This window comes from Raphanus sativus, chromosome 4 (assembly GCF_000801105.2).
Source record: "Raphanus sativus cultivar WK10039 chromosome 4, ASM80110v3, whole genome shotgun sequence".
Taxonomy (NCBI): domain Eukaryota; kingdom Viridiplantae; phylum Streptophyta; class Magnoliopsida; order Brassicales; family Brassicaceae; genus Raphanus; species Raphanus sativus.
The window spans coordinates 33232889-33251956 of NC_079514.1; the positions used below are offsets into that span (position 1 = coordinate 33232889).

At 40.6% G+C, this 19068-nt stretch overlaps 1 protein-coding gene across 1 annotated transcript; it reads right to left on the reverse strand.

Moving 5' to 3' along the window:
* Positions 1–9394: 9394 nt before the first annotated feature.
* LOC130510617 (uncharacterized) lies at positions 9395–12587 on the reverse strand. Its single transcript, XM_057007083.1, has 2 exons — positions 10344–12587; positions 9395–10271 (listed from the first exon to the last, which is right to left on the reverse strand). Exons 1-2 carry the CDS (start codon positions 12046–12048, stop codon positions 10252–10254), a joined length of 1725 nt encoding a protein of 574 aa, XP_056863063.1. The 5' UTR covers positions 12049–12587; the 3' UTR covers positions 9395–10251.
* Positions 12588–19068: the final 6481 nt, after the last annotated feature.

The window sequence follows — 19068 nt, forward strand, 5'->3', positions numbered from 1 at the left end:
AACCTTTCGGTTAGAGGATGGTTTTATGAGTTCACGAACGCCTTTAACAGAGAAGGCGCTAGGCTTTTTTGCAAAGTATTCATATGGATTTACTAAAGGAAGGGTTGTTTCTGGTAACTGGTCACCCGGAATATACTCGATTTCGTAAAGGGAGTTTATAGTGGAAGAGGAAGAAGAAGAGCGACTTTTGCTTTTAGGAAGGATTGAGATTGCAAACTGGGAATCGATCGAATGAGGTTGTGAAGTAGACATTATTAAGAGGGATGTTTTCTATAACACTCAAAACATTTATTAATAAACAAAGATTCTATCACCCAAAACACGTCGTGTCTTTAACACGACGTGATCGGTTAAAGACAGCTATCCTGGTATCAGAGCCTTCGTCTTGTGTTTTGGGTGATAGAATCTTTGTTTATTAATGAATGTTTTGAGTGTTCTAGAAAACATCCCTCTTAATAATGTCTACTTCACAACCTCATTCGATCGATTCCCAGTTTGCAATCTCAACCCTTCCTAAAAGCAAAAGTCGCTCTTCTTCTTCCTCTTCCACTATAAACTCCCTTTACGAAATCGAGTATATTCCGGGTGACCAGTTACCAGAAACAACCCTTCCTTTAGTAAATCCATATGAATACTTTGCAAAAAAGCCTAGCGCCTTCTCTGTTAAAGGCGTTCGTGAACTCATAAAACCATCCTCTAACCGAAAGGTTATGGAGTATGTTCAATCTAGCAAGTTCTCATCTTGCCAAGTACCAGCAACTGAAGAAGAACAGTTCATATCATTGAACATTCCGGAGCATCTACCCAGATTATGGCAACAACAAGGCTACACCCATCTCCATTTCGGTGTAGTAAGAATTGGTCTGACCTTACACGCCAGAAAAGGTCTACCAGTCGTTGCTAGAATAGCTTTAATCGATTCCCGATTAAAGTCATATCAACAAGCATGTATCGGAACAATCCAGACAACATTAAATGCAGGAACAGTATTCGTAACGCTGTTTCCAAACTTTAATGTTTCGCTACAAGATCCAAATCTGTTGAAGACGCTCAAGGTACAGCTTCCACTAATTGGAGCACCTATGCAAGAGAAGAGTGTAGCAGCCACTTTGCATCATCAGATCGTCTACCGAATTCAAGATCACGCACTCGATCTTGTACTTCCTTCGTCTGACGAAGCCCTGTATCTCGAAGTCACATCAGCATCTCAGGCACCAAATTCGATACAAATTCCTCGCCAGATATCACGCGAAGAGCTAATAAGACGACTACCGGAGTCTTGGGTGACAAGCTACGAGAAGCTTCATCAAGCCACTAAATCGCCAGTCCAATCTTCAGACGTTAGCTTTCATTCACGGAAAGATGGAACAACGGAAATCACGTTTGAAAAACCAAGATCTTCGTCGTTCAGACAACAATTATTTACTCAATTTGCCATCGAGGTTGACGAAAGAGATTTCTACGGCCCAGCTAAGAAACAAGACATCCCAAGGCCCTGTCGATTCGACAAAGACGGAAATATAGTCTATCCTTTCATAGACGAAGATGGGCACTGCCGCTTTGATATCTGCAACTGCACAGCCTGTTCAGATGCCTACTGGAGCTACGAATCCGACGATGAAAAACGAAGACGAAGAAGAAAGAAAAAGGACCCTCTGTACAAAAGGTATCTCGAAGGAGATCCTTCTGTTGGTCCGCTAGGCGATGATAGGTACGACTTTATAGTCGAATACCCCAGCGCAAAAAAAGAACCAGAGCAAGACTTATTGATGATCAGCCCAAACAACTTTCCTCCACCAGAAGATTTCATCAAAGACGACGTTGCTCATACCCCAAAAATCCTTTCTGCAGCAATAGGTTCTTCTGGACCTACTCAGCTTAGCCAAGCAGAAAAGGTTCTAAACTGGCAAACAGAAAATTCTCTTGCTCAGAATTATCTGTTAACAGCAATAAACCAAAAGGTCGATCAACTGACTGAAGGAGTTAACAAAAGGCATCTTAGCCTTCAAAACTCGATAACAGAAATACACGGTCGGCTTAACAGTCTACATCAGGAGATGATGACGATGGCGAAGCACATGATGGTTGACACGACTCAATTTCGAAGCAAAGAAGCAGAGACGGCAAGCCTCAAAAATCAATTAAAAGACCTCCAACGGAGCTTAGAGAGTCTAATCTACAGTCAACGACAGAAAGACTCTTACTTCAACCCTTTGGGGAGTTCATCGACAGATTTACCGATGTACCAAGGATCGTACTCTCCAGGATTCCTTTCGAGCTACCAAACCCCAAAAATGAGATCGCCACTACCTGGTTTTCTATCTTCCGATGAAACCTTTACATCAAGATATGGCTCATCTTCGATTTTCGCAGAAAAGCCAAAACAAACCAGATCAAAATCAAGAAGACACAAAGAAACTGAATTTCAAGTCAACCCACCGAAGAGGCCAACTCTTACGTCATCATCTAGCCATGAGTCGGTGGACAACAAAGGAAAAGACATCGGCATCATCGAATTTTCGATGACCAGTTTGCTAGATAATATTGTCGAAACCACCAAACTACTGGAGAATCAACCGGTTCCTCAAGAAGAAACTCAGCCCTCACCCATCGTCAACATCAAGCACTTCTCAGACTCAAGCTCCAGTGAATACGATATAGATTGTGATGAAGAATCGCTCCCAAAACAGTATGTAATTGGTGAAGGATCAAGTACTCCTAAACAAGAGCCAAACGTCAACGAAGTATATTCAAGTGAGGAAGACATGAATTATGAAGCTCCAAGAGAAGAAACTCGCAATAAGCGTTTCTCTTCGAAGGTTATGGTATTTACGTTCGACGATATCCCTTTCGACAAATGGAATGATCGGTTGGACGAATTCCATGCATGGATGAACTCAGAAGCTATTACGTCTCCCCTGCATTTGGTGATTCAACAATTCACAGCGAGACTGTCTGGCGCACTTAAGGAATGGTGGAATTCCCTCGGGGAATACAGACAGCAGCAAGTTTATCAGACAACAATTCCGTTGCTACTAGGAGAAATCCACAGAGAATTCATTGGCACTCCAACACATCAAAAGGAACAAATTCAAGAAGAATTCTTCTCAGCAAAATGTTGTTCTCTGAAAAAGAAAGATCTTGCGAAGCATTTTGAAAGACAGACGAGAAGATATTATGCGCTAAACGGACTCAATAATCCAAGCCTGAAGCATGTCTATCTATCGTCCATTGATGATTATCTTAGTCAGCAGACTAAGTTGTACATCAGAGATCAAGGACAAACAATTGAAGAAATCTCCATTGGTCAAATCCAGCAGTATGTCTTTAGAACTCTCGACAAACTTTGCAAGCAGAAGGAGTTCTGGATGGAGTTTATGGATCGATCGAAGCAGCTATCAAAAATATGTGCAAGACCGGATCTATCGATCAAATGCTCGAAGTCCAAGAAATCATGCTCTTGTGATTCTAATGGAAAGCGCAAGAAATTCAAAAAGCGTTTCTCAAGACGCTCACCAACCTTCAGGCGCAAAAGATTCTTTCGAAAGAAAAGAAGCTTCAAGAAGTCAACAAAGTGCTTTCTGTGTCGAAAAGAAGGACATTATGCTAAGAATTGCCCTAACAAGTCAAAGAAGAAAAAACAATATCTAATCAGCTCGATATCGAAGATCGCACCAGATATTGACATCGACACCCACGACTTGGAATCAGTTCTATCTTATGATAGTGACGACAGCGGAGCCATTTGTGGATACTCCGACTCCGACTCTGACAATTCCTCTGAATCATCTCACGACGAAGACGAAGATTGCTGCTTCAAAATCACAGAGATACCGAAGCAAGAAGAAAAATACCCCCGCATCTTCAGGTGAAGATCTCTGATCCGGCCCATAAAGAAAAACCAGTCGATGCCATCGCATTCATAGATACTGGGGCCCACACGACGATAATAAATCCAAAAATTCTCCCGTCTTCTATGTGGCTACCGCATCAACAAGAATTTCGTGTGGCAAATTCAGGATCATTATCCATCAAACTCAAATCAAAGCCAATTACAATTGAGCTTTTTCCAGGATGCCGAATCACAACTACAGTCCTTGGGTCAACAGCACCAGGCAAAGACGTAATATTAGGGTGGGATTCATATTGCACTCTCAAAAAGTCATTCAACATCTCGATCGAACCAGAAGGCATACGGTGGAAGAATTTCTACAAATCTTTCACTACTGTACCACGACTTTTCGCAGTGGAAGAATATGTTTCTCAGGCATATGCAAAAATCAAAGAAGAAATGACGAAATATTCATGTGCAGAGTCTCATACGGAATTCCTTCAAAAGTGCAGCAAACCACTATGGCTCAACTCCCAGTTCTTTGTTTCGTTACCTTTCAAAGAAAACGTCCTAACCACACCGACAAAAGCAAGTCACGCTGGGATGCCACCAACCCTTTTGAAGCAGGCTAACGAAGAATGCGATCAACTAGTAGAGCAAGGAGTAGTTTCAAACACAACTTCTCCATGGGCATGTAAAGCATTCTACGTCAATAACCGTGCGGAGCAAGCAAGAGGAAAACTCCGGCTAGTAATTGACTACAAGCCATTAAACCAATTTCTCCAAGACTTCAAATTTCCCCTACCAAACAAAAAAGCACTTCTTCAGCACCTTCAAGGAGCGACTGTATTCTCAAAGTTTGACCTCAAGTCTGGATTTTGGCAACTTGGCGTTCAACCAGAAGAAAGATACAAGACCGCATTTTGTTTGCCAAACCGGCACCTCCAGTGGAATGTCCTACCTTTTGGTCTAAAGACAGCACCGTCACTGTTTCAGGAGGCAATGTTACGTATATTCAAGCCTCTTCTCGAATCGGCTTTAATATATATAGACGACATCCTGCTATTCTCGTCAGATGAGAAGGAGCATGTTCAACTCCTTCAACAGTTCCAAAGTATCGTCCTACAGTATGGAATTATGCTATCGGCCCGCAAGATGGTCATAGCCCAGCCCGACATTGAATTCCTTGGAATGCAGATAAAAGATGGCAATTTTACACCTCAGGCCCATTTAGCTACGACGCTTCTCGATTTTCCCGACGAAAACCTAACTAAGCGACAAGTCCAGCAATTTCTTGGTGTAATCAATTATGTCGGCGACTTCATCCCGCAACTTTCGCAACTGACAAGACCACTCCAGAAGATGCTGACAAAGAATCCACCTCAATGGGCAAACAGACAAACCGAGGCGGTCAAAAGCCTAAAACTAGAGGTGCAGAGGCTACCACCTTTAAAGATTCCTTCCACAGGAACGCGCATACTGCAGACTGATGCAAGTGACAAATATTGGGGAGCTATTTTATTTGAAGAGATAAACGGGAAACGTCAAATCTGCGGATACGGAAGCGGACGCTTTAAAGATTCTGAAATGCATTATCACTCCACGTTCAAAGAGATATTGGCGGTCAAGAAAGCTATCGAGAAGTTCGAGTTTCATCTGATTGGACATAAATTTCGAATCGAAATGGATATATCATCTTTTCCGAAGATGTTACAATTCAAGCAGAAGATGGTCCCACACCAACAATTATTGAGATGGTGGTTTTCGAAATACGACTTCGAATCCGTCTATTTAAAGGGCTCGAAGAACACTCTAGCAGACATGCTCAGTAGAAACCCACCAGAAGAAATACATATGATGGAGAGCTCTAACTCAAAGAGTTTCTACAACTTCGCAGCCAACATGCCTGAAGACGCCCAAGAACTCATCAACAAAAACACTCTTCACGAGCGTCTCAGACAAATGGTCTTTCGATACCAGTCAACTATTCTGTCAAGATATGGACCCAGCAATCACTTCATCAGCCCAATGGGGATTCACCCTGACTTCCCATTTGCACATCTCTACAGGATCGAGAACGCCTTCATGCCAGAAGAGGTCCTTTGCTTCCTCTGGTATCTTTGCTCGAGCTTCACCATCGGTATAGTTTTTGACATTCAATGGCTGTACCAATACATCAATGCTCAATTCAACGACCCTCTCCGAGGACACAACGAATGCCTCTCCACTTTCTTAACATGGTTCGCGCCGTTATCTGCCTGGAACGGTAAATTAAGAAAATCAGCAAAAGCAACTGGATTACCATTCAAGAAGTTAAGAGGCCAAGGAAGTCTTAACCCCTTCTTCAATCCTCACACCATCTATTTCTTTCACCGTCCTGTTCAAGTCAACAACAAAACAAAAAAGGTCCATGCACTACCTACACTCATCCACCACAACGACTATCAAAGAGGAGTCAGACCTGATTTCAACCTCAATGACACCAAAGCCTACGAAGACTTCCAAACTCATGCATTCCGACTCAACAATGCAATTCAGACATTCCCTATTCCTTTCAACCCGAATTGGTTCTACTACCCTATTGATTACCAGATGGATCTTGATGAAGATCTCCAATTCTTTATGGAGAAACGTGCCCCTCTGCCGGCCAGCTTAGAACCCAAGAAGAAAAGGCCCATAGAAGCTCAAGCTCCCATAGAAGCCCAAGCAACGCAAGAAAACGAACAACCACAAGAGTGCCCTCCAGAGTTCTTTCAAGATGCGCAACTTCCAGACGACGAGATGAATATCGATGAGATAGAAAAGAAGTTCAACATTGAAATTGATGAAGAAGCAGCAAAAATAATTGAAGATTATGAAGAAGAGTACGTCTGCCCAGGTGAATATTACGGATGCTGCGACAAGCATATCATCGAGTTCGAGATTGATCATTAAAATAAGCATCCATTATTAATGTATAATTATGTAAAATATGTGTGCTTTTAATCAAATAAAGCGATGATGTAATCGCTATGTAAGCATGATGCAAGCGATGATGTAATCGCTATGTAAGCATGATGCAAGCAATGAGGTAAGCGCTTATGTCAGCGCCTTATCCTCATCTATAAATATGTGTGTACCCCCTTGTGAAATATCATCAAATAATTTCATAAAAAAACCTCTCTCTAAGTTTCTCTCTCTAATGTCTCTCTAAAGTTCTCTAGTTTTCTAGACCTTATCTCATCTTTGATAAGCTCTGATTCCTATCTTCCATACACAAGATGCGATCCAATTCTTAGCTGTAATTCTCCTTGATCGGTTTCCGTCAATACGACTCTGTCAACACGACTTTCGGGGGAGGTGATTATCCTAACAGTGGTTGAGCTTGATCGAAAAGGCCGAGGTAGTGCCTGAATCGCTCCCTATACCTGGAAAATCATCGAACTCGTTTGATCAATACGACTTTGTCAACACGACGTGATCGGTTAAAGACAGCTATCCTGGTATTAAATTCATAACTTTAATTTTTTTTAATTGAAATGTTATTTTCCAACATTATGTATTTATAAAATTAAAAGAATACAATGTAGAAGTATTAAGTTCTAATAAATGTAATAAAATCGGGCAGTACATAAGATATTGAATTTTTTTTTTGGAAATATGAAATGTTGTTTTCCTATTCTGAATAGATTATAGGGAATTATCTAGAATTTAGAAATACATATTTTATAAAATGAAATATACTCTATATACATGATATATTTGGCGTTATTGCCATTATTATCATTCTTGAAAAATTTGGTCTATATAATAATTATGTTTTGTTGTGCCTTAATTCACAATTGTCTAAAATTATGAATAAATATTTTTTTTAAATGTAAAAAAATCATGTTACACTTAATTGGATAATGGCCTCTAATATATATATATATATATATATATATATATATATATATGTATACTTCCACTGTTTTTATGTTTAATGTTAATACTTGTTCAGTCAATTATAAATGTTATTTATTTATATATATATATATATATATATAATTTCAGGTTTATTTGAATTAAAAAGTAATTATGGGAAAAAGATATTATAAATTAAAGTTTAAAATTAAAAGATAACAGAATGAAAAACACCAAAATAAGAAAATGTGAACTCATAATGGAAAACAACAAAACGAATTTAAACCATAGAATAAAATCCAAGATCGTGAGCAGCACATCCATACCAAATTCCTTAGTATTATAGAAGGAAATCCTATTAAAACAATATAATTTAAGTTAGTATATTATGTAATGTCTATCTCACTATCAAATGGTATTACCTCTTTCTGAAAGACTGGATCTCTGGAACATCGTCATGCTCGAATAAAATTCTCGAAAATCCATCAATCGTTCTCACTTGGTTGAGCCCACCTGATCATGATAAAAAAGTGAACATCATAATAAATGTTTAAGATATTTGAACAACTATTTGAAAAAATATATACTCGTAATCCCTAATGACTGATCTTATAACAAAATATATAGAAAGTGAAAATAATACAGTAAATTTCGTATGCAAATCATGAAAAAACGAATCTAATTAGTTCCTAACTCACTCACTATTTAATATTTGTCAAAATTCAATTTCCATATAAGAAACAAATTTGGAAAATCTTCGTAAATATCAATTAGAAATATGGAAAGTGGAAAGGAAGAGAATAATCAAAATTCGATTTCGAAATAAAAAGATCATAATTCACTCTCTATTTAATATGAGTCATAATTATATTTCCATATGCAAAACAAATTTACAAAATCTTCCTAAAGATCATTTCAAAATATAGAAAGTAGAAAGGAATGAAATAATCACGTGGACAAAATATATAGAAAGTGAAAATAATGCAGTAAATTTCGTATGCAAATTATGGAAAAACGAATCTAATTAGTTTATAACTCACTCACTATTTAATATTTGTCAAAATTCAATTTCCATATTAGAAACAAATTGGGAAAATCTTCGTAAAGATCAATTAGAAATATAGAAAGTGGAAAGGAAGAGAATAATCAAAATTCGATTTCGAAATAAATATGGTTCCGAAATTAACTTCTTCCCTTTTATACATATGCGGATATGAAACTATGTATAAGGGACATACGAATATGCATGTCTGTCCAATGGCAATAGCCGTAATATCCTAAGGATCTGAGAAGGAATCTTGTGCCGACACGTCGTCAAAATGGCAAACTAAAAAATATAGTACTCTTTAAAGATTACTCTCTATTTTTGCTTCCATTTTAATACTAAGAGAGGATAAGGATTAATCGGGTCCTGGTCTAGAATACCTCATGTCATGTAAAATAGCTCGAAGATAGTTGCAAGGTGCAACTTGAATATCGTTTTTGTTTGCTTATAAAGTCTGCTTGCATATAGTTGAACATGGTAACACGTTATACCATCGTTGCATTTTTTCATATTATTTATGTTTTGTAAAATTACATAACCGATTGAAACGATATACATTTTGCCAAGTCCTAATTGTTAATGTAAGATAAACAAGCTACGCTATGTAGAACACACAGTAGTACAGGGTTATTCAATTCCAAGAAATACGACTATATTTATTCTTTCAAAAGCTCTTACACGTTCTTCTTAAAAGCAATAAATCAAACAAGCTCAAGACAAACCTCGACTTGTTTGCTAGTCAACTCGTTCAGAGATCTAAGACAGACTCTGAACCACCTAAGCTCTTAACCCCTAGATGCTTTGCTTCTCCTTCTTAGGACGTACAAAACTCTCTATTGCTAAAAGCTCTCCCTGTGTGTTAACCGGCAACACATTGCCAACGCTTCCTTTATATATCTTTCAGGAAGCCCTAGATCTAATCTATCTACCCAATGGAAACTTTCCATTTCTTCTACTTCAGCGAATAAGCCAATCTTCCTTTTCTTTTTAGATCGATTGCTTCTTCTTCAAGTCTTCCTTTAATGTCCCTCTTCATTAAATCTTCTTTTAATGCATCGGTCTTGATACGTGCTTCTCACGAACCACCTCTCTGATGTAGTAGTTCATGTCACTCTTCATGAACTACTTCAGCTCTGCTACATCATCGTCTTCCCATACACCTTCAATCTCCCCCTTTTTAATTCGTCGTCTCACAAGTACCTGAGATAGAAGACAAGAACCAACCACACACAACAGCACCAGTATATATGTCTAAACGTTAATCCAACCAACTCAAGACAATTAAGAACATACTTATATTATCCTAAAACCGGGTTTAAGCAAAGTAAAACATAATATCAAAAGATAGCATATGCAAATGCTCCCCCATAATCTTAGCCAGTCTGAAAACATGGATAACAAGGAATTGCAACAAGTGGTGCAATTGAAATAACATAGACATGAAAACAAAGCAACAAAACACAGCTCCCCCACAATCTTGGTCTTCTACATCCTAGTCTTCTTCTTCTCCCCCTGCTTGTGAGCACACGGATTAAAAACACCAAGAAAAATACCTCACATATTCATAAGGATAGGGATACTAACCTGCTACAGCACTCTGAAGATCCTGAACTATCTCAGCTAGCGCTTGAAGGGCTCGTGTTGTGTCCTGTAGTGCCACTTGCAAATCAACACGGCTGAGTGGTCCTTGAGGGATGGCAACTGATCCAAGTTCATAAAGGGATACACGACGTGGTGCAGTTCTGGAGCTTGGTGTAGCAGTTCGTGGAGCAGGGATCGGAGCAGGAGATGCCTGACGGGTTGTCCTTGCAGAGCTTCTCTTTGGTTCAGCTTTAGCTGGTCCCTTTCCTTTTGCCAGTCTCTGCTCATAGATCTCGCCCACTCGTTTATCCTTCTTGTAGAGAACCGGACGTTGGAGCTTGTCACTAGGATAGGATGGAACCGCCTGCTGACTTTGAAGAAGTGCCATGATCAAGCGAGGGAAGATCAACCAGCGGGCATCATTGACTTGAATCACTCCAAGATTAAGAATCTGTCTGAACATCATCTTCCCCAAATCAACACGGACTCCATGAGCCATCTTGTAGATCAGTCTTGCTCTCTCAAGTGAGACATATGTCTTGTGAGTCGAGGGAATCCAGTTGTATGCAGCTATGATCATCAAGGCCCCGTAGCATGGAGTAAGGTCCGCTGTAGTGAGACCATCCCATTCTGTCTTTGTATCTCCGGTGATGAAAGAAGCTAACTCAGTTACCGAGATATCATCCAACGTTGCGGCTTCCTCCTCTTCTTCCTCAGTAAGTGGTTCCCAATCTATGGCATTATTGAGGTGCGCAGGTGAGAACTTGTACTCTTGTCCCCGTACAGAGACAACCACTTCATCAACATCCGCTTCAGCTTTAGTACTCGGCAGACCTGCATAGAACTCAGCTACAACTTGCTCAACATACACTGCAAGATTCGAGACAGTTGATTCCATAGATCCTTTCTTGATAACGGCCAAGTAACCCCACTGATCAGCTTCCTTCAGATCCACCGAACGCTCAGCAAGTACCTTACGCTTAAGGAACTGATCATACCTTTTCTTGATGAGAGGAGGCATTGGTTCAGCACTTTTATCACCAGACCTTCTCGATCTCAGCTGAGGCGAGGCTCCTGCTTCCTTAGCCAAATATGGAGACTTGGCTGCATCTTCTGGTGTGAGAAACTGAGATTGAGTTGGTGTACTAGACTCCCCTGTCTTTCTCTGTTTCCCAGAGCGCAACCCTAATCTCTTCAGCACCCGTTTCTTCCTCCTTTCCTTCTGGGAAGCTTCATCTGATTCAGAACCCACAGTAACAGCATCATCCTTGGGTTCATCGTCCACTTTCTTGGCTGAATCAGACTCAGCTTCACTTAGCTCCTTCTCAACTTCAATGATCGCCAGAGGTAGAGCAGATTCATCCTTTTCTTCTGGTGATTTAGCAGTGACCGGAACATCTTGAATGGCAGCACCAGTGGATCCGATTTGCGGTTGCGGATCTGCTTCAGGAACCTTCACAGATGGCTCCTCTCCAAGACCTGGAGTCCTTTCATCGCTCTCCTCTGAAGGGGCTTTCTCATTAGCGGTATTGAATGAGTCAAGCTCCTCGGTGACCTCAGGGAGTGCATCGGAGACGGGCATATCGTTTCTCGGTGGAGGCGATTCAGGTTCGCCATCAGCGAGTAACCTTCGACTTCCTTCAGCCTCTGCATGCTTTTCTTCCTTGGATGATTCGGCTTGTTGAGCTGATTTCTTTCCTTTCCCCATGATAGATGTCAGTTTCTGTGTGAGAATCGTGTGAGAGGTGAAGAGAGGCTGCGAGATTGAGCTTCTTAAGCACGATGGAGATTTTCTAGGGCTTGTTCCCCACTACTTCCCTTAACGGAATAAAACTGAATCAACTTTTTCTGATATTGCAGATCTGGTCCCTGACTTTTTATCCTCTCCTTTGCATGCCTACAACATTTTAATTTCTCTCATCCAAACACACAAACATTAGGCACATTCGTGAATTATTAATGTATCATCAGACTTTCAAGATAGTAATAAAACACAAGTCACAACTCACAATTGGCTGAATCAAGATTACTATAAAGCATTAGATCAATTCAGTTCAGTTACCATTTGTGTGAAGTGCTTCACGAGTTGCCTCAGTGCGTGATTCAAGCTGCACATATAACTCTTCCTAGATCTTATATTCTGGTGCAGCCGATTGTCTTTTTATGGCTAGCTTTCACATTGATATGCCTTCATCAATGCTGCCGGTTTTCATTCTTTATTCTCGTGCTGTGAAACCCCTGTTGTTTCCCATCATGAATCTATCAAAATTTTTTTTTTTTTATTTTCTGAGCATCTTTCTGTATCATTGCTGGCTCTTTTTATTGAGAGGGGGGGGCCACAGATTGACGTGAAACCTGTACCATTACAACATTGACGGCATATCAAGCAGCTCTTTTCCACAGCGTTCTCGGGTTCCAAAACCAATCTGAATCATATGTACATCCCGAATCAGCACCTGCACTATTCTCTGCACAACTTGACTCAACAATCAAGATTACACACACCAATTGCATTTCTTAATGTGATAAATCGATTAAATTCAAGAGATTTAGTGAATATATCAGCCAACTGCAAATCAGTAACTACATGTTCGATTACTACCTGATTGTCTTCAACTAATTCTCTGATGAAGTGGTGCCTTATGTCAATGTGCTTCGTCCTTGAATGTTGGACCGGATTCCTCGAGATATCAATTGCACTTTTGTTGTCACAATACACAAGAAAGGGACCCGATTGCATTCCATAATCAGCTGACATCTGCTTCATCCAGATAAGTTGTGAGCAACAGCTACCCATGGCAATATATTCTGCTTCCGCCGTAGAGAGTGATACAGAGTTCTGCTTCTTGCTCAGCCACGAGATAAGATTGTTTCCAAGAAAGAAACATCCTCCACTGGTACTCTTTCTATCATCAGCACATCCTGCCCAATCAGCATCACAGTATCCCACCAAGTTCTTGTTGGAATTCTTCGAGTAATACACGCCCAAGCTCTCTGTTCCTTTGACGTACTTGATGATCCTCTTAACTGCATTCAGGTGTGATACCTTTGGCTTAGCTTGATATCGTGCACACACACCGACACTGAATGACAAATCCGGTCGACTCGCAGTTAAGTACAATAGACTGCCAATCATCCCTCGATAGAGCTTGACATCCACATCTTCTCCTGCTTCATCTCGTGCCAGCTTCAGTGATGTACTCATGGGTGTCTTAGACACTTTGGAGTTCTCCATACCAAATCGCTTTACCAAACTGTTAGCGTATGCACTCTGAGATATGAAGACACCTTTCTCTGACTGAGACACTTGAAGTCCAAGAAAGTACTTCAGTTCACCACACATGCTCATCTCAAACTCTTGAGTCATATTCTGAACAAACTCATCCACCAGCTTCTGTGACGTGCCTCCAAAGATAATGTCATCCACATAGATTTGAACAATGATTATCTCTTTTCCAACTTCCTTGAAGAACAGCGTCTTGTCTATACTCCCTCTGATATACTCCGCTTCTAACAGAAACCTTGTGAGTCGTTCATACCATGCACGCGGTGCTTGCTTCAACCCATATAATGCTTTCTTCAGTCGATACACATAATCATGATGCACTGGGTCCTCAAATCCCTTTGGCTGCTCAACATAGACTTCCTCCTGAAGGACTCCATTTAGGAAAGCACTTTTCACATCCATTTGATGCACTTTGAAATTCAGAATGCACGCCATTCCCAGAAATAACCGAATGGATTCCAATCTTGCAACTGGGGCAAAGGTTTCTTCAAAGTCTACTCCTTCAATCTGTGAGTATCCTTGAGCTACAAGCCTTGCCTTGTTACGAACTACTTCTCCATGCTCATCAGTCTTGTTCTTGAATATCCATTTAGTGCCAACCACGTTTACTCCTTTAGGTCTAGCAACCAGTTCCCACACATCGTTCCTGGTGAATTGCTCAAGTTCTTCCTCCATCGCGACAATCCAATATTCATCACGTAGTGCTTCAGTGTGTGTCTTAGGTTCTATTGATGAAACGAAACATGCGAACTGCACCATTTCTTTAAAGTTGATCACCTTTCCACGCGTTTTTCGTCCTTCTTCAATTCCTCCAATCACATCAGACTTCGAATGATTGCGATGAACTTGCTGAATCACTGGTTGCGGTACTGTATCTGAGATCGGACCTTCCTCAATGACTTCAGTCGCAGCTATGGATGATCCACCTTCTTCCTCTTCATCTGATCCCATGTCATCACCTACAACCACAGACAAATCATCAAATACAACATTAACTGATTCTTTAATTGATTCTGTCCGTTTGTTGTAGACTCGGTATGCTGAACTAGACTGTGCATAACCCAGAAAAAATCCTTCATCACTTCTTGAGTCAAACTTCCCAAGGTAGTCCTTGTCATTCAGTATGTAGCACCTGCATCCAAAAACATGAAAGTAACTAAGATTAGGAGTTTTGCCTGTCCACATCTCATATGGTGTCTTTGTTGTCCCTTTTCTGACATACACACGGTTGATTGTGTAACACGCCGTGCTGAGTGCTTCAGCCCAGAACCTCTTGGCTATCTTGTTACCATGGAGCATTGCTCTTCCCATTTCCTGTAGAGTTCTATTCTTTCGTTCAACCACTCCATTTTGCTGAGGTGTCCAAGGTGCTGCAAACTGGTGAGCTATTCCTCTTGATTCAAGAAAGGTAGTCATGGCTTCATTCTCGAATTCTCCTCCATGATCACTGCGTATCTTCTTGATTCCTCCCTTTTCATTTATGTGTTGAAGCGCCCAGATTTTGAAACTTTCAGACACTTCTGACTTTTCCCTGAGAAAACGAACCCAAGTGAACCTGGTGTAGTCATCCACTAGTACAAACACGTACTTCTTTCCTCCGATACTCTCGGTTTGCATAGGACCCATGAGATCCATGTGAACTAGATCCAATGGTGCCTTTGCCTGAACATCTGGTACCTTTTTGTGTTGTATCTTGACTTGCTTTCCCTCATTGCATGCACCACACACAATCTTGTCATCGATCTTGAGTTTGGGTACTCCTCGAACCAAGTCGTTGCACACTAGATTCGTTAGATTCCTGAAGTTCATATGTCCCAAACGTCTGTGCCATAGATCAATATTCCCTTGAGCTGACAAGCACTTAACCTTCTTTTCCCACATGTAGCAGTTATTGCCAGATCTCACACCTTGTAGTACTGTTACACCATGTTGGTTTATGGCACGACAATCAATTGCTGAGAAGCACACCGTAAGTCCGTCATCACACAGTTGACTCACGCTGATCAGATTAGCCTTTAATCCTTTGACAAAGTAGACATTCACCAATTTAGGTACTTCTGAGTTACACGTTGTACCTTTGCCTTGAATGACACCACATCCTCCATCTCCAAAGGTTACCTTTCCTCCTTTTACTTTTGACACTTTGTCTAGATACTCAATGTTTCCTGTCATGTGTCTAGAGCATCCACTGTCGAAGTACCATGGTTCCTCAGATTCAGAATCACTTGACACTCGCGCCATGTTACATCGTATGGTGCTTCTCGGCTCAGTCACTATCTTAGGATACAAGTCGGTTTTCTTCATCCAGCCTCGAGAAGTCTTCCCTATTCTCCAAAACTTGTGTTGTCTCCATACTTGTTTGACCCGTTCCAGATACTTGTAGCAATATCTCTTGTAATGACCAAACTTCCCACAGAAGAAACATCCACTTATCTGAGCTGGAGTAGTTTGTGTCTTAGCTTCTTCAGCATGCGCAAAACCTCCAGACACAAAGCGTGTTGTACCTGTTGAGCTATTCTGTCTTCCAGTGTAACCAAGTCCCATCAATGAGTTTTCAGTTCTTCCACTGCTCAGAATCTTGTCAAGTTGCTTGGTTCCCGTGAGCATCTTAATCTTCCGATATTGCTGATCTAATTCAGCTTGAAGATCAGCTGCTCTCTTTCTTTCAGCCAGTAGTTCTTCTCTGAGCTCGTCCGCTTGCTTAGACAGGACCAATTTTTCTTTAATCAGATTCACACTTTCCTTAGCCAACTCAGCTTCTCTGTTGAGGTCATCCTTCAACACTTGTACTTCAACTTCCAGTCGTGCCTTCTCTTTAGCCAATGCCAAATTCTCTGTTCCCAGCTTCACTAGCGTCTCTCGAACTTCCTTGTAGCTTTCATCTAAGTCATTTTCTTGCTCAGCCTCACTCTCAGATCCTGAGTCACACTCCACGATTCCTAGAAACGCCACAAAGTTGTTCACTTCCTCTTCACTTTCGCTGTCGGACTCGCTGTCATTGATTCCTATCATGGATTTTTCTGGCTTTCTCCTACCATCCGACTCGCACTCAGCTTGAGTGTGTCCATATCCCTTGCAGTTATGACACTGAATCTCTCTTCTTTTCACTGTGGGACACTCAGTTCGAAAGTGACCATACCCCTTGCATTCATAGCACTTAGCATCATTCTTCCTGTAGTTCTTCTCTGGCTCAGACGTCTTCCTACCTTGGCTAAACTTCTTCTGCCCATTCTCCACTTTTCGTAGAGCTCTATCAAACCTTCTGACCAGGAGACTCACAGGGTCGTTATCATCCATAGGCTCCTTTTCAACTGATGCAAGCGCAATTCCTTTTTCCTTCATTCCACCAGACACACTAGCTACTTCCATCTCATGAGCTTGTAACATTCCAACCACTTCATCAAATGTCATCTCGTCAGTGTTACAGGAGACGGTCATAGCTGCTTTGTATGCCATGAACTTAGACGGCAGACACCTCAGGAACTTCTTCACAAGTTTCTTCTCTTTGTATTTCTTCCCAAGTGTAAGTGCTTCTTGTGCTAGTGAGCTAATCTTTGAGCTGAAATCTCCAACAGATTCATTATCCTCCATCTTGAGCTCTTCAAATCTTGTTGCAAGCATATCCTTTCTAGAACTCTGAACCTTTGAGGTTCCTTCAAAATGCTTCTGCAGAATATCCCATGCATCCTTTGCTGCCTCGCATCCTTGAATTAGTTCAAACTGCTTCCTTGCTACACTGCAATGTATGACAGTTAGTGCACGAGCATTGAACTTAGCCATCTTGTTCTCATCATCAGTCCAGAGCTCCTCCAGTTTTGGAACGTCTGTTCCATCCTCGGCTCTTGCAACAGGTGATTTCCAACCAGATTCCACAGCCTTCCACGCCAATGGGTCAATACCCTTGATTGTAGCCTTCATGCGCGCCTTCCAGAATCCATAGTTTCCTACTTCAAGGATCACCTTGGAACTTATCACCAACTCGCGATAGCTATCCATCTTACTCCGCAGGATCTACCTGTTTAAATAAACAAAGCACAGATACCTGCTCTGATACCAATTGTTAATGTAAGATAAACAAGCTACGCTATGTAGAACACACAGTAGTACAGGGTTATTCAATTCCAAGAAATACGACTATATTTATTCTTTCAAAAGCTCTTACACGTTCTTCTTAAAAGCAATAAATCAAACAAGCTCAAGACAAACCTCGACTTGTTTGCTAGTCAACTCGTTCAGAGATCTAAGACAGACTCTGAACCACCTAAGCTCTTAACCCCTAGATGCTTTGCTTCTCCTTCTTAGGACGTACAAAACTCTCTATTGCTAAAAGCTCTCCCTGTGTGTTAACCGGCAACACATTGCCAACGCTTCCTTTATATATCTTTCAGGAAGCCCTAGATCTAATCTATCTACCCAATGGAAACTTTCCATTTCTTCTACTTCAGCGAATAAGCCAATCTTCCTTTTCTTTTTAGATCGATTGCTTCTTCTTCAAGTCTTCCTTTAATGTCCCTCTTCATTAAATCTTCTTTTAATGCATCGGTCTTGATACGTGCTTCTCACGAACCACCTCTCTGATGTAGTAGTTCATGTCACTCTTCATGAACTACTTCAGCTCTGCTACATCATCGTCTTCCCATACACCTTCACTAATCCTTGTTGAAACCCTTAAGAAATCAGTTGTACAAACTCAAACCTAAGCTATTTATTTAAATGTATGATGATCATTTTATAACTAGTTTTCACAGTATTTTTTTTGGAACAAACTAGTTGTCACAGTTATCCAATACAAGTCACATGCAGTCATCATGTTTACGGAAATAAATTATATTTAGATAAGTAAATAAAATAAGTAAATCAGAGTTGAAGTATTATGGTTAGTGGCTCAAAGAGGACATTTGGGCCAAAAAGAGTAACATATAGTTGACTAATGACTTGTACACCTCTCCCGCCGGGTAAAAGCCGTTATTAAAATCTTTATTACAAACTCACACGTGTTTCCGAGGATGTCGGAGTTTGAACAAGAAAGTCTTTTCTCCGGCCTCCGGGGGTGAAAAAATAAGTCTCTATAATAAACGGGTCTATCGAGATGCTCTAGTGAGCCTGTATATCATCATTTATATTGGGCTTATCTCTGGGCCTACTATGCATATAAAAGGAAACATACGAGATGATTTCCTTGAACCTGTTTTATTCAGGAGAAACTATATTATTGGTAAAGGTGATTTCCTTGAAGATGGATTATATTAGATGATGATACTAAACGATTGATTAACAACTTATGAGAAAAAACTGTATCAAAGATGCATTGTCATTTCTCTTTGTAATTTGCTAACAAGTTACTATTCTACATAATTTTTAGAAGCAACTTGCACTTCTTCTCCATTGGAGAATGTCTCATGGAATGACTTATTTATGCAAACATTTCAAGGTACTTTATGG

Bases quoted from the DNA above. Each gene is read 5' to 3' on its own strand.
- LOC130510617 (XM_057007083.1), bottom strand. From the start codon at position 12,048: ATGGGGAAAGGAAAGAAATCAGCTCAACAAGCCGAATCATCCAAGGAA. The intron at 10,272-10,343 runs GTTAGTATCCCT...GCTCACAAGCAG, and splicing joins TCTTCAGAGTGCTGTAGCAG to GGGGAGAAGAAGAAGACTAG.